Raw genomic sequence first — 16,420 nt, 5'->3', positions numbered from 1 at the left:
ACTTGAGAGCATTTTGTTAGAATCAATCTACTCTGAGACCAAGCTGTCAGGTACTTTCAACATATACCCAACAACGGTGAGTATAAGAATGAGAAGAAAGATGATTAAATTGAAAAGAAGAGAAAAAAGAAGAGTAAAGGAGAGAGAATACTTGAAAATACAAAGAACCATTAGAAATACGCTTGATATTCAAACTTATCATGCTTAGAACAAAGAATACAAAGTATTTTCAAACCTAAGAAACAAGAATCGCCATGAATAATCCCTGAAAACCCGCCATAAAAATAAAGCGATAGGGAAAAGAACCCTAGCTGCCAACACCCCAAATGAACCTCTAACTTTGATACATCTCCTCCAACCCTAATTTCCCTTAAATATCTACCCTAGATTTGTGCTACGTACCCCCAACGCTCACCAATTAATGCCACGTAGCCCACTTAACCCCTGCTTCAGTCAATAGCCGACATGTTTCCTCTCTTACTCCAAATTACGCCAAGTCTTGCCAACTGTTCTCCGCTTGTAAACCAACACTAATCTTTGTTCTCTACTACCTGCTTTATTCCTTCCTTTGTGAGTTCGTTTAAGTTGCATGCTTCTGGTCTAATTTTGCGCCATGTGAGCTCGTTTCCTCATACGAACCTTCTTATAACTTGGCATTCGGTTGCTTCATGATCAATAGCATATTAACATTGAGCTTCGTCAAGTAATAACACATGCAGGTATGGGAAAAATTTTATAGGCTTATTCGTTGTGTTTATTCTACATCACATAAAGAGAAAGAAACAAGTGAGTTATTTAAGGAAACTGCTCTCTTTGTGATAGAAGTATAGATTATTGGTCCCAGACTCCTAATATTTTTTTTTATACTAGGCATCCTATTAGGTGGTGAAAATTTGGAATTTTTTTCAAAAAAAGAGAATAATATATTAAAGGCACCAAAGGGGTGCATAACCCATATACAAAAAGCATTTATAGTTCAACTAGGATATGAATTAGGTCTTCCAAGTTCTCAATAGAATATAGTGGGCGACCCTTAACCAAAAACTCAAAAGTATAAACTCAAGACTCAAAAGTATCAAATTTTGATTATGTTCTCTCAAAAGCTCTCATATTTCTCTCCTTCTAAGAAGCTTAAAAGGTAGACCAAATGATACGTCACTAATCTCTTATCACCTTGGCTGCCTTCTCAAGCCCACAATTCCTCCCTTGTGAATAGGTGGATTTGGGGAAGATGAAGAGTTGGGAAATCTTATAAACATTTTTGTTTCAAATCTTGCATAAATCCCTTATAAATAGTGGGATCCTTGGTGCCCTTTTATTTTATTCCTTTTTTATCAAAAAGAAAAGAGAAATTCTTAAGCATTTTCCAAGGACGACAATTTTGTATTCGCCTGCTCGGTTAATTCAATAGCTTTTTTCATTGCTTTGCGAAACGAAACTCTATTCTTTAATTGTCCGGCTATAAATTCCGCAAGAATATTAGGGTGCCCATAAGGATTTGCAATTCTGATAATCAGAGAAAAGAAATATCAAAGCATGCATTTACAAGAAGAACACAAAGACAAGCCAAACCTGTATCAGCACAAAAGGTTTACGTGATAGACCAACCTGAAAGAGACAATAGTGTTTCTTCAGACATTAAGCTCAATTTTTACATTAAAAATTTAGAGCAACAAACAAATAAAAAGAGAAAAGGCTGTTTGTTGTCGTTGGTTTAATACAGTGGTGACATCCAACTAATTACACTCACATATGAACAAGTAAACAAACCTAGCCCGGAAAATTTACAAACACATGCTAAGTGAAGGTTAAAACAGAAACTCACATCAATGGCTTCTTTTTGAGATTTGTTCAGATTCTCTTTAAAATGATCATGCAGGGATCCAGAAATTTTCCAGGCTGGATCTCCAAAACCATAATTTTTTTCTGCAGCTGTCAGTATTAAGTCCGTGAATGGGAGAGAGCCCACAGACCATAAAGCTGCATATTCACGGGTAATAGTAGATAAACTGCAAATCTGCAAATAAATTGCACTTAGTAAATAAAATTTAAACTAAATGATTTCTGCAACAAACTATTTGCAGACGACTCCCCCTTTAAATATAGTGTAGTAAGCTTTGCTCACTCCCTCAATCAACTTGATTTAGAAAGAGAATCTACCAGCAAACCGTGAATTTTGAGACACCCCACTCCAAATTGGATAATTATTTTTAAAGTAGATTCAGGGCAGATTCAGATACTGCTATAAATTTACCTGCTTCAATCAAGGTTTGTGCTTCAATCAAGGTTTACCTGCACTACATGTGCATTTCTATATTTTTTTAAATTATTTACATATAATATTTTTATTCTTATTTACTTGTTTGTATTTACTTACACAGGCAAATACATAAAAATTTTGTGCTTATTGTATGAGTTTACAAGAACAACACCTCAAAAGTTAGCTAACGAGATAAAAGAATCCTCATTCATATAAACATTGCTATCATAAATCCTTATAATTTTTTCATTAAAACCTTATATCTCATAATTAGCACGTAATGGCCACATATAAGTACACAAAAAGAAATATTGCCCAGGACCATTCAGGCAGGTCAGAATATTCCATCTGTGAACTGATACAGCAGGGCTAATGCAATAGGGGCAAAGCAGAGGAATCCATCCTAAGCCCACCATGTTACCGTCTCTAATTAAGGCAAGAAATAAGGTTTGAAGCATCATGAAAGAAGAAAATGAAAGAAAAATACATTAACATATAAAAATAGCAAATGCAGGAACAGGAACATAATAATGAAACATGGGATAAGAAGTTTAATTGACTTTCAAATTTTATGTTTTCAAAAAAGTATGAATGAGACATCGGTACAATTGCCAAACATACATGAATGACATGAAAACAATGTTGGAGAACAGAGCACAAAAAACTAGTAAATATGCCGAATATACGTTTATTAATAACATTAAATACCTTTATACTGAACAAGCGTTTGTCTATAGCAGTAGCAGAAGAAGTAATTAGGGCTCGCATGTCTGACAGCCTCTGAGAAGATTTAGCATCCTTATTTATATGCAAAACCTCCTCCTTCAAATACATTCTAAGTCTAAGAAGATTTTTCTGGCGATGTTCCACCAATGCAAACGCATAAGTTGTTGGGAGATTTTTACTCCCCTCTTTAAACTGTCGAAAACAATGCCCTCCAAGAAGTAAGGAACTCAAGCTACATCAATAAGTCTGTACTAAAAGTGAAACAGAAATTCCCTTTGGCTGAAAATTACTATGAGAAAATATTGTTATATCCAACAGAAGGAAAAAACATACCAAGCAAAAACCAATGCAATGGTTGAAAAATACATAAATTCTTAAGAAATTACAATATGGTCTGGGGCAACTCCAGAGAAGAGGAAGAAAAGCATTAGAGGCATGAATTGATTATGTGAGGTTAATTTGATACCTCTTCTTTTGATAATAGCAAAAGGTCATTCTGGAATATCGACTCGTCCTCATCAGCTTCATAGGTCACTGCTGGAAAGTGAAACCCATCAGCCTCACTGCATTCCATCACCAGTCTCATCTTCCATTCTGCCACTGCAAGTGAAATCCCATACATTCATGATAGAAATACTTTGATAATATAACATGCCTCAGATGTGGACAAAGAAGGATAGACAAATATGCCTGGACAGTAAGTTGAGAAGAAAAAGAAACAAAAGGATGGTACTGCACTACATACCAAGTTCAAATACTTACAATCAACTCAAGAAGAAAGAGCAAAAAAGGGAGAATGCAATGGCCAAAATTAAAAAGTAAGCAAAAAGTAATTAATTCTGAATTTTCTAATTCTGGTTGAAAAAGAAATCAATTTTCACATAAGACAATCAAGGAAGAAAACTTGAAGAGAAAAGTACCTTCTCCCTCGTCTTTCTGTTGCTGTACAATCTGTGCCTTGACTTCTTCAAATAAAAGGGGCTCAAAAGTTTTCATATAATCCTCCACATTTTTATATGTATCCTTCACTTTTCTCAACCCCAAAGAAGCACCATCAACTTTTCCTTTGCTGTTCTTCTGATTTGGAAAACAGAAACACGGGAGTAACTTCAATATATATTGAATATGCAATTAAACAAACAATTAATATCCGTTGCATATTTCTACAAATATATATATATGCACACAGGGAGAGAGAAAGAGAGAGAGAGAGAGAGAGAGAGTACACTGGATTCATTTAGGAGGCGAAAATAATCCCAACCAAGAATGATTTTACAGAAACGAATTATGGAAGCCTCCTCTTGAACCTTGTCTTTGTCGACAGCCATGCTTCTGCCTCCTCTCTGTAGAAAAAAACAGCTAGACTTGAGAGAGAGCAAGAGAGGGGTTCTGCAAAAGCTGGGGTGTTGAGAAAAGCATGTAACTGCGGTAGTGGCTCCACTGAATCCATAATTTTTAAAATCTTAAAATTAAAGACTTCACATTTAATTTATTTCTTTAGTGTTTATTTCAAAAAAACATTATTTCTTTAGTGTTATATTTTTGTTAAATATGTATTAAATTTTAAACAAGTTCCACCATAGTGTCCATCAATTATCCACATGAAATATATTTCATCATATTATTCAAAGTTAATTGAGATGTACTCATTCACCTATTCAAAAAGATAAAGACTGTATTAATCCCACCCTACAAAGTTTCAATTTTGAAGAGTCACCTATCCACTTGCATTGACTATTTAATTAGAACAGGGTTTAGAATGGCATAGAGTGAAAAGATGTGAGCATTTATTCTATTGTAGAGACTTAAGTAAATAAAGTTTAATTTGCATGCTTTTATGTATCCTAACTATTGTAAAAGTGTGTGAACCAGACATTCAACACCAAAATCAAATCAATTAAACTGAAAAAATCAATTATCTATAAACAACATTAGAAGAACGAATTAAATACATTCAAATATCAAATAAACAATTAGTCATGAGGAATAATCTTCAAGGTCTCTGCTGTCTCCAGAAGTGTCTCCACGGTTTTGGGATAAATCTTCCAAAAACAAAGCTCATTGGTTTCAATCGAGGCATTCACGCATCAGCACGTAGGTAAAAGGCTAACCCATTCCGCTTCCTCCATGTTTTAATTCATATGATTCATACAAATTATTTATACTACAAGCTACCCAGAACTGATCATGTCTTTCAAGACGTTATACTCATCCAATGCATTTTAAGAAAGCCACTATTACCTTACTTTTTGCCTTAATGGCATGACAGCCATGGATTTACAGAGATAAAAAGGTGACCCCTCTATACACCAGGAAAATGAGTCCACAGAGATATATTCTCCCGTAAATTCCACTCACCCATTAGCACATTATATCACTCATATCCACGGATATGACAAGCAAAGAAGAAAAAATTGCAAATTAATGGTCACCTACTCTGGATAATATCTATCCAAATTATATGTATAGATAATATCCTCCCACGAATGATTGATGTTGAGTTTTTTGAAGATTTTAATGGAAGCAGAGTTTGAGAGAGATAAAATGAGAGGCTCTTCTCTTCTTTCTTGCTTGCTTAAAACAGAGAGGGTGAGGTGCCATTTATAGGCACTCATTGCCCTGATGTCACACCAAAGGTGAGAGTGTGAGAGAAAAACAAAAAAATGAAAAATAAGCAACAAACGTAACCAATTTCTGGTGGTGGTGGTGGACATTCCACCTGTTCAGAAAGAGAATACTAAACTATCCTTATTCTAACATTTTCTACACTTGTCCTCAATCTAGGTTACATATATATATTGAGTAATCCTAAATTGGATACAATGTTATTAAATTTTCCTGTTGATAGTGCCTTTGTAAGGATATCAGCAGTCTGAAGATCAGTAGAACTATAGTGTAGAGTAATGGTCTTGTCTTCTATCTTCTCTTCAATGAAATGACAATCAATCTCCACATGCTTGGTTCTATCATGATGCACTGGATCTTTAACCATACTGATGGTTGATTGATTGTCACACCAGAGTTTTATAGGATTAGGAATACAAAAGTTTAGTTCAGATAGAATCTTCTTCAGCCATACACTTTCCCATATTCCATGAGCAAGAGACCTCAATTCAACTTCAGCACTACTTCTAGATACAACTGACTGTTTGTTACTTCGCCAAGTGACTAGGTTGCCCCACACATATGTACAATAGCCAATTGTTGATCTTCTATCAGTCAATGATCCAGCCCAATCAGCATTAGTGAAGATCTCAATGTCTCTGTTTATTGTTTTCTGGAAGAACAACCCCTGACTAGGGGTCATTTTAAGTACCTCAGAATCCATTAAATGGCATTCATATGTTCTTCAATTAGTTCAGCCATAAACTAACTTACAGTACTCACAGCAAAATTGACATTAGATCTTGTATGAGCAAGATAGATAAGTTTGCCAACAAATCTCTGGTATCTCTCTTTATCAACAGGTTTGCTATCATTTTTTAGATTGATTTTGACATTGGACTCCATCGGTGTTCCTACAAATTTACAACTAAGCATATTTGTTTCCTTTAAAAGATCTAAGACATATTTACGTGGTGAAACAGAGATATCCTTCTTAAATTGAGCTACTTCTATCTCAAGAAAGTATTGAAGTAACCCAAGGTCTTTGATCTTGAATTCTTTGGCTAGAAACTTTTTAAGTTCCAGAATTTCTTTATCATCATTACCTGTTAAGATAATGTCACCAACATATACAATAGGGATAGATTTTTTCCCCGTGGCACTGCTTTTGGCAAAAAGTGTGTGATCAGACTGACATTGAACATATCTCATTTGTTTCACTGCCCTTGAAAATCTCTCAAACCATGCTCTCGGAGGTTGCTTAAGACCATAGAGAGACTTTTTTAATCTGCATACCTTCTTAGATCCGATGCTAAGTCCAGGAGGGAATTCCATGTAAACTTCTTCTTCTAGATCTTCATTGAGGAAAGCATTTTTTACATCCAGTTGATGAAGAGGCCAATCAAGATTTGAAGCCAAAGAGAAAAGAACCCGTATTGTGTTATGTTTAGCAACTGGAGTAAAAGTTTCCTGATAGTCAATCTCATATGACTGAGTGAAGCCTTTGGCAACAATGCGAGTTTATGACGACTCACGGTTCCATCAGGATTATACTTTGTGGTGAAAATCCATTTGCACCCTATAGCCTTTTTCCCTGAAGGTAGATCAGATAGTTCCCATGTCTCATTCTTCTCAAGCACTGTGATCTCTTCTTGGATTGTGGTTTTCCATTCTGGGAACTCAAGTGCCTCATGAACACTTCTTGGGACAATGTTGTTATCGAGCTTACTAACAAATGCATTATATGTTGGAGACAACTTGTCATATGACACACAATCCTGTATAGGATGCACGGTGCCAGACCGGACACCTTTTCTCAAAACAATAGAAAGTTCAGCATTAGTGTCAATATTAACCAATGAGTCAGAAATTTCATTACCTGTAGTATTATGAGTGTTCGGTCCAAGAGTTGACTCATGACTTTACGTGCTTGATTCAAGAATTCTACTATCTTGAGTCTTATTTCTCCTTGTGTATACTCGTAGCTTACTTTTTGCAGATAATGTGCCATCAGTATCTATATCATTAGTATCTGTGGTGGGTTCTGGTTTTTCTGTGATTTCCTGGATATGAATATTCTGAGAATATGTCAACGGAATTTGAGGTAGCAAAGGGCTTATATCCCACAACTGATATTCTTGAGTGAAATTCTCCCCCTGAATATTAGTTAAGGGATAAAATAATTGATTCTCAAATAAGGTTACATCCATAGTATTGTAAAAACGATGAATACCTTGGAAAAAACATTTGTATCCTTTTTTATTTGAGAAATAACCAACAAATACACATTTAAGAGCCCTTGGATCAAGTTTCCCCCCTAAGTGAGTGTGAACATAAGCGAGGCAGCCAAATATTTTCAATGGGATAGTATTTAAAACACGAGATTTTGGAAATGGCTGAAGGAGAGCTTTATAAGGAGTTTTGAAATTTAGTATCTGAGTGGGCATTCGATTGATCAAGTAGGTAACGGTAAGAATGGTTTCGCCCCACAAAAATTTAGGAACATGGGTTGTAAACATCAATGATATGGCAACTTCAAGAATGTGTCTATTTTTTTTTTTGGCTATGTCATTTTGTTGTGGGGTGTATATATAAGAGTTTTGATGGAGGATACCTTGATTATTAAGATATTCTCCTAGAGTGGATTCAAAGTATTCACATGCATTATCGGTTTCAGTACTTGTATTGCGGTAAAAAACTTGTTTTGAATCATAGTATTAAATCTCTGAAATATTTGGTTCACTTCAGACTTTTCTCTCATGAGAAATACCTACGTAATTCTAGTATGGTCATCAACAAAAGATACAAACCATTTTTTTCCAATAATAGTTTTGACTCGTGAAGGTCCCCAAACATCACTATAGATTAGAACAAATGGTTGTGTGGGTTTATATGATACATTAGGAAAAGAATTGCAAGTGTGTTTTGAAAATTGGCACACTTCACATTGAAATGAAAGTGAATTTTTATTCTTGAATAAAATAGGAAATAATTGCTTTAAGTACAAAAAATTTGAGTGGCCTAATCGATAATGCCACAACATAATTGTGTGATCATCGTTTTAACAATCTATAAAAACCGAATTAACACATAAAACATTAGAAGCTTGTCTACTTGAGGTAGGTGGGTGAACTGCAAGATAGTAGAGACCTGAATCCATCCTAGCATTGTCAATCATCTTTCCCCGAAACCAAGTCCTGAAATACACAAGAATGATTGTCAAATTTCACCATACAATTCATGTCTTTACACAATTTACTTATGGACAGAAAATTGCAATCCAAATTAAGCACATAAAAAACCGAGTTGAATGTCAAGCAAGATGATATTTTTGTGAAGCCAATTCCTGCCACTCTAGAACTTGAACCATCAGCAATCTTAATTAATAAATCTTCCTTACATTCAAGATAATCACCGAGCAGTGACTGATTTTCTGTCATATGGTCAGATGCTCCAGAATCCACAATCCAAATCTATTTTTTATGAAACCATGCTGATAAACCAAATGGTTATTTACCTTTTTGGGCAACAGAGGCAAAGGAATTACCCAGACTTCTCATTTTCGACAAAAAAAGCTTCACCAGTGCCTCCATTTGTTATGGACTGAAGGGAGCACTTTCGGGCTGAACAGAGGACTCTTCCGAAGTCGCCAAGTTTTTGTGAGGTGTCTCGGTGATCCTCTTCTCTCCTGGTTTCCCATGAAGCTTCCAACACTTCTCACGAACGTCCCATGGCTTTTTGTAGAACTCACAAAACGGACACCCTTTCTTTCCACGGGAATCAGAGACGTGAAAAGTAAAAGCAGAAGCATTCTCACTCAGCTGAGTCGACTGAGGTTCTCCCAACATCAATTTCTTCCTGCTTTCTTCTCACCGAACTTCAGAGAAGACCTCACGAATACCCATCAGTGGTTTCGAGCTTAGAACTTGGCCCCACACTTTATCTAGGCTTTTGTTGAGCCCCATGAGAAACCGAAAGATTCTTTTCTGCTCCACAATTTCTCTGTATTTCTTAGCATCTTCTGGGCAACTCCATTGATGATCTTCGAAGACGTCGAGCATCTGCCAGTTGAGGGTGAGAGAATTATAATATTGAGTAACGTTCAACTCACCTTGCCGCATCTCGTGAATGATGGATTCGACTTCGAAAATTACTGAGGTATTTTTGCGGCTAGAGTAAAACTCACGAGCAGCTTCCCAGACTTCGTGAGCTGTCTCGCACAAGAGGAAATTTTTACTAATTTCGGGAGTCATGGAGCTTAGCAACCAGGACATTACCATGTTGTTGTCGATTTTCCAAGTCCGAGCATGTGGGTCATTCGATGGAGGTTCTGGAGCTTCTCCCGTGAGATATTCATCGCGTCCTTTCCCTCAGATGAATAGCCACACACACGTCGACCATTTGAGGTAATTATCACCATTGAATCGATGGCTGGTGATGAACGATGAATGTTGCTCCACCATTCCAGTGTTGATGGAGTTGGAGAGATACGTACCCGAAATAACTTCGGGTGATGAAGAGTTTCGGTCATCCATGGCCATTGAAGAATCTGGTGCAAGCGGAAGGAGATTTCTAGATCAGAGATACTCTGATACCATGATGATTTTAATGGAAGCAGAGTTTGAGAGAGATAAAATGAGATGTTCTTCTCTTCTTCCTTGCTTGCTTAAAACAGAGAGGGTGACGTGCCATTTATAGGCACTCATTGCCCTGATGTCACACTAAAGGCGAGAGTGTGAGAGAAAAACAGAAAAAAGCAAACATAACCAATTTCTGGTGGTGGTGGTGGACATTCCACCTATCCAAAAAGAGTAAATACTAAACTACCATTATTCTAACATTTTCTACATTTTTCTTTGACATAACTTTCATTGGACCTAATCATTGTTGTATTCATCAACACAAATCAACTGAACTGCATAATTTGATTGAATAACAAAAGTGCAAATTGGATTAGACGCAAGTTTTTTTTTTTTGAAATAATAGATAGAGGAATTAAATACCTCTCAAGTTTTAGGCTAGGAAATGAATAATGGAATGACAAGCTAGTGTTTCTCTAGCTTGGTCATTGATGTGAACGGGAATGTATAAGTTAAATATTGATGCATTCTTTTCAAATAGAGGATGAATACAACTTGGTGCAGTAACATGAGGATTGCTGTTGTCACAACCTAATTGATGCAGTGGTTTCGAAGGACTCCACAAATAAAGATATTTCAAGAAATTTAAAAGATTATAAAGAAAATTGAGAGAAAAATATTATGCTTCTTATTTTCTTGATGAATGATTCACACATATATATACAAATCTGCTACTTCTAACAATCTAATAAATTCTAGAGAAATCTTAACAAAATTCTGGTTTGAGGAGAAAATTTGTTGGTGACACCCTCCATTTACAGAGAATGTACAGCTCATAACAGCTGTAAATAAATGTATTTAATCCTAATTTATTCTTCTAATTATTTATTTTCTATACTCCCCCTCAATCTAGTTTACGTATATATTGAGTAACCCTAAATTGGATATTATGTCATCAAATGTTTTCTTGGGAAGAGCTTTCGTTAGAATATCTGCGATATGTTGATTCATTGAAATGTGCATCTGAGTTATAGTCTCCTCTTCCAATTTCTCTCTAATGAAATGACGATCGATCTCCGCATGTTTGGTTCTATCATGATGTACTGGATTTTTTGCCATATTGATTAGTGATTGGTTGTCACACCACACTTTCGTAAGCATATTGTTGAAAACTTTTAATTCTTCAAGTATTCTCTTCAACCAAACACCTTCACAAATACCATGAGCAAATGCTCTAAATTCAGATTCTGCATTGCTGCAAGACACAATTGATTGTTTCTTGCTTCTCCAGGTAATCAGGTTACCCTAAACATAGGTACAATATCCTAATGTAGATCTCCTGTCATCTGTAGAACCTGCCCAATCCGCATCTGTGTAGATTTCAATACCTCTTCTATCTGTCTTCTAAAAGAATAAACCTTATCCTGAAGTCTTCTTGAGGTACCTCAGAATCCAATACACAGCACTCATGTGATCTTCAGTTGGCTGATGCATGAATTGACTTACTGTACTTACTGCAAAACTGATGTCTGGTCTTATATGAGCCAAGTAAATAAGTTTCCCAACAAGTCTTTGGTATCTCCCTTTGTCAACCATTTTATCACTGATTCTGGATCCAAGTTTGATGACTGAATTCATCGAGGTGTCAGTGGGTTTGCTTCCTAGCATTCCAGTCTCTTTTAGGAGATCCAGAATGTACTTTCGTTGAGAAACTGAAATTCCCTTTTTTGATCTAGCCACTTTCATACCGAGAAAGTACTTCAGTACCCCAAGATCTTTTATTTCAAATTCTTTGGCCAAGAATTCTTTAAGTTTATGAATTTCCTCAAGGTAATCTTCTGTAACAATGATATCATCAACATATACAATCAAAATAGCTTTCTTACCTGAGATGCAGTGTTTGACAAACAATGTATGATCGGATTGACATTGTTCATATCTTTTATGTTTTACGATTCTTGTGAATCTGTCAAACTATACCCTTGGAGATTGTTTTAGGCCATAGAGTGATTTCTTCAATTTATATACTTTCTGAGAATTGGCAATTAATTTGAACCCTGGTGTTATATTTATCTTCTTCCAAATCGCCATTAAGAAATGCATTCTTTACATCTAGTTGACACAGTGGTCAGTCAAGGTTAGATGCAAGTGAGAGAAGTACCCGAATAGTATTGTGCTTGGTAACTGGTGTAAACGTCTCTTGCTAGTCTACACTATATGATTGTGTATAGCCTTTGGCTACCAGGCGAGTCTTAAGCCGATTCACACTCCCATCTGTATTATATTTGGTTGTAAAGACTCATTTGCATCCCACTTGACGCTTTCCTAGAGGAAGATCAGTTAGCTCCCATGTCTCATTCTTTTAAAGTGCCTTGATCTCATCTAGGATAGCTTACTTCTATTTTGGAATTTCTAAGGCCTCATGTATTGTTCTGGTTTCAGATGAGTTGCTGTCTATCCTGCACATAAAAGCATGATATTCCGAGGATAATTTGTCCAATGAAACATAGTGTTGTATAGGATATTTGGTGCATGTCCGAGTACCCTTCATCAAAGCAATAGGAATATCATAATCAAGAGTTGGTACAGACATTACGTTACCTGGATCAGCGGTGGATTCATGGCAGTGCTTGGATGATTCAGGTGTTTTTCCTTTGTTTCTTCGCACATAGACACATAGCTCACTCGTTGTAGGTAATGTGTTTTCTGCAACTGGTTTTGGTTTTGATTTCTTTTGTGAGGTTTTGGATTCAGTCTCCATGGAAAATTTGTCTGGTAGTAGATTTTGTGGGTAGAGAGGAGGTACACTCATATCTCATAACTGATATTCCTGAGTGAATGTCTCCCCTTAAATATCAGTAGTGGGATAAAACGGTTGGTTCTCAAAAAATGTGACGTCCATTGTGTTATAAAATCGGCGGGTTTCTGGAACTAGACATTCGTATCCTTTTTTATTTGCTGAGTGCCCAACAAAAATACATTTTATTGTTCTTGGGTCTAATTTCCTATGAAGATGTTTATGAACGTAGACATATGCTGAACAACCAAAAACTTTAAGTGGCAAAGAGTTTAAAATGTGTGAATTGGGAAAATTTTTTGAGATGATAGTATATGGTGATTGAAACTGTAGGATACGAGAGGGCATCCAATTAATCAAATAGGTAGCTAAAAGAATAGCCTCTCCCCAAAGATATTTTGGTACATAAATGGTGAACATGAGTGATCTGACAACTTCAAGAATATGTCTATTTTTCTTTTTGGCTATTCCATTTGCTGTGGAGTATGAATACATGAGCTTTGATGAATAATATCATATTTAGCAAAGTATTTTTCAAAAGTATTTTCAAAATATTCACAAGTATTGTCGGATTTCAATACTTGGATGGTAGCATGAAATTGGGTTCGAATCATTGTATGGAATTTTTTAAACAAGGATCCCATTTCAGATTTTTTCTTCATGAGAAATACTCAAGTGATTCTTGTATGGTCATCAATAAAAGATACAAACCACTTAGTTCCGGAAATGTTGGAAACCCCGCAAGGGCCCCAAACATCACTGTGAATTAATGCAAATGGTTTAGACGGTTTAGACGGTAGGTTAGGGAATGAACTTCGAGTATGTTTAGAAAATTGGCAAACTTCACACTGTAATGAAACTAGATCTTTTCCTTTAAATAGTAGTAGGAACATCTTTTTGAAGTACATGAAGTTTGGATGTCCTATTCTATAGTGCCACAACATAATATCATGGTCATTATTTTCGAAAATAGAAACAGAGTTTTCACATTATGCATTATGGGGTTGTCTTTTAGAAGTGTTGACTTGAAACAAATATAATCCTAAGCTCATCCTAGCACTGCTAATCGTCCTCTCCGAGTCCAAATCTTGAAAATTATACATATTAGAAACAAATTTCGTAGCACATTTCAAATCTTCACATAACTTGTTGACAAGCAACAAATTACAATCCAAATTTGGAACATGAAAAACTGAACAGAAAGTCAAATTTGAAAACAAATTTACAGAACCCATTCCTGCCACTTTTGAGAGAGAACCATCTGCAATTCTGATTGAAATATTTTCTTCACATCCTCTGTAGTTTTGGAACATTGAGAAATCTCCACTCATATGATCAGATGTTCCAGAGTCTACCACCCACACCTGTCCTTTTTCTGAAAAAACAAATAAACCAAGAATATTACCTTCGTGTGCCACAAAAGTACTGACCGGGTGAGATTTCTTGGACAAAATACGTTGGAGGGCTTCCAACTACTCGGGGGTAAATGGATCTTTTTCCATCTCATCAAAAATTACTTCCTCAGCCATCACGTGATTTCCTGTATGCTTGCTGGAGGTCTCTGTTTTCAACGTTTTCCACTCACCCAAAGGTGGTTTCCAGTCACTTGGCTTGCTGTCAAGCTTCCAGTAACGTTCCCGAGTGTCCCCTAGCTTTCGACAGTGATCGCACTAGGGCCTTGTCTTTTTCGTTCGACTGTCAATCACTCGGGTTGTAAGAGCTAAAAAAATTTCAGTCGGATGAGGTTGGTCAATCTCTCCCATCATGATCTTCCGACGACTCTTCTCGCGTCGAACCTCAGAAAATGCTTCCCGAAGACTCAGCAAAGGCTTAGTGCTCAGAACACGTCTCCGAATCGCGTTGAGATTTTTGTTCGGCTCTAGCAAGAATTTGAAGATCCGCTTTTCTTCCACGAAAGCTCTTAAGTTTTTCGCATCTTCGGGACAGTTCCAACGACGCCCGTCAAAGGCGTCCATCTATTACCAACTTCGACTAAGGATACTGTAATACTAGGTGACACTGAGTTCTCCTTGCCGAAGGTCATGAAGAATTGACTCGATTTCGAATATTGCGGAGGTATTTTACTTGCTGGAGTAGAGTTCCTGTGCTGCCTTCCAGATTTCGTGAGCAGTTTCGTAGAGAAGAAATTCTCTCCGATTTCAATGGTCATTGAAGTGATAAGCCAAGACATGACCATACTGTCTTCGATCTCCCAGGTTTGTGCATTTGCATTGGACGCTGGAGGAGACACGAGCTCGCAAGTGAGGTGCCCATAACGCCCTCTTCCGCGGATGAAAAGACAGACAGACGACGACCATTGAAGGAAGTTGTTGCCGTCGAGTTTGTGTCCTGTGATACAGAATAATGGTCGCTCACTCACAGCTCTGGTTGTTGCTGTGTGGTGATAAGAACCAGAGGAAACTTCTGGTGGAGAGGATGGAAGCTCACCTGAGGCCATTTCTGATTACGGCTCAGCAGGGTTTGATTTCATCTTGGATCAAGTATGCTCTGATACCTTGAAGAAAATTGAAAGGAAAATATTCTGCTTCTTATTTTCTTGATGAATGATTCACACATATATATACAAATCTGCTACTTCTAACAATCTAACAAATTCTGGAGAAATCCAAACAAAATTCTGGTTTGAGGAGAAAATTTGTTGGTGACACCCTCTATTTACACATAATGTACAGCTCATAACAGCTATAAATAAATATATTTAATCCTAATTTATTCTTCTAATTATTTATTTTCAACAAATTAGAAGGTGGGATTAGACACTAAAACACACACTAATCGATTTGAAGAAATTAGGTTTGAAAATGATCACAGGTGGGAAGTTATAAGGCACCCAGCTGGCATAGGTTCATCAGTTTTGGCTTAAAGTTTTATATTTTAATTTTGATGAAATTCAAAAAAAAAAAAAAAAGACCAAAGAGAAAACAATCTCAAAAAATCAAAGTCATAAACAAACAAAAATCTTCAAAAGGCATATGCATATATCGCCACTCATAACAGCTCTAACTTAACTAACAGCTTGTTTTATTCATTTTGCGACCTCCAAATAAGATTAGATAAAGCACGGCCCAAGACAGTGAATATCAATGCAAAAATGGAAGTGAAGATCTATTTTAAGCAAATTTATTTTCTTACAAGCTTTCAAATTAGTGACACATTTAGGTTTAATCCATCCTGTGATTAAAATATTTCCATGCATAATGAAAAAAGATATACACTCTAATTAAGTAATCCCATCAAACACACAAGCAACTGAAAACAACAATAGAGATAGAAAAGAATCAGTCTAAAACAAGTGAAAAGAATCGCATACCAAAATATTATCACCATCTAACATCATAACAGGCTTTAACATATTGGGATAAGGAAAAGGCAATAAACACAATAATAAAATAAAATAAACATCAAAACTAACAGCCAACTTATCACTCAATC

General features: G+C 36.2%; 2 protein-coding genes across 8 annotated transcripts in view; both read right to left on the bottom strand.

Annotated features, from left to right (window-relative positions):
* The window catches only part of MAA3 (P-loop containing nucleoside triphosphate hydrolases superfamily protein), a 47,923-nt gene that overhangs the window by 30,420 nt on the left and 1,083 nt on the right, over nt 1-16,420 (bottom strand). For 3 of the 7 annotated variants that reach the window (XM_088213923.1, XM_088213925.1, XM_088213924.1), the window contains 7 exons: nt 8,741-8,787; nt 4,213-4,329; nt 3,907-4,063; nt 3,453-3,586; nt 2,969-3,178; nt 1,826-2,017; nt 1,573-1,608 (listed from right to left, as the gene is read on the bottom strand). In XM_088213923.1, coding sequence (XP_088070049.1) covers nt 1,573-1,608; nt 1,826-2,017; nt 2,969-3,178; nt 3,453-3,586; nt 3,907-4,063; nt 4,213-4,329; nt 8,741-8,758 — 864 coding nt within the window. In that variant the 5' untranslated portion in view covers nt 8,759-8,787. Of the gene's footprint in view, nt 1-1,572; nt 1,609-1,825; nt 2,018-2,968; nt 3,179-3,452; nt 3,587-3,906; nt 4,064-4,212; nt 4,330-7,469; nt 7,654-8,740; nt 8,788-16,420 lie in introns of all 7 variants that reach the window. The other 4 variants (XM_088213928.1, XM_088213926.1, XM_088213927.1 and 1 more) reach the window with 2 other exon arrangements.
* Nucleotides 8,770-16,415, bottom strand: LOC148268942 (uncharacterized). The gene is made up of 2 exons (XM_088213929.1): nt 15,416-16,415; nt 8,770-15,316 (listed from the first exon to the last, which is right to left on the bottom strand). The coding sequence occupies exons 1-2, from the start codon at nt 15,423-15,425 to the stop codon at nt 14,889-14,891; spliced, it is 438 nt and encodes a 145-aa protein (XP_088070055.1). The 5' UTR covers nt 15,426-16,415; the 3' UTR covers nt 8,770-14,888.

This window comes from Carica papaya, chromosome 2 (genome assembly GCF_054855325.1).
Source record: "Carica papaya isolate Zhongbai chromosome 2, ASM5485532v1, whole genome shotgun sequence".
NCBI classification, from domain to species: Eukaryota; Viridiplantae; Streptophyta; class Magnoliopsida; order Brassicales; family Caricaceae; genus Carica; species Carica papaya.
Note: the sequence above shows the minus strand (reverse complement) of the source record. Positions and strands in the feature narration are given on the sequence as shown.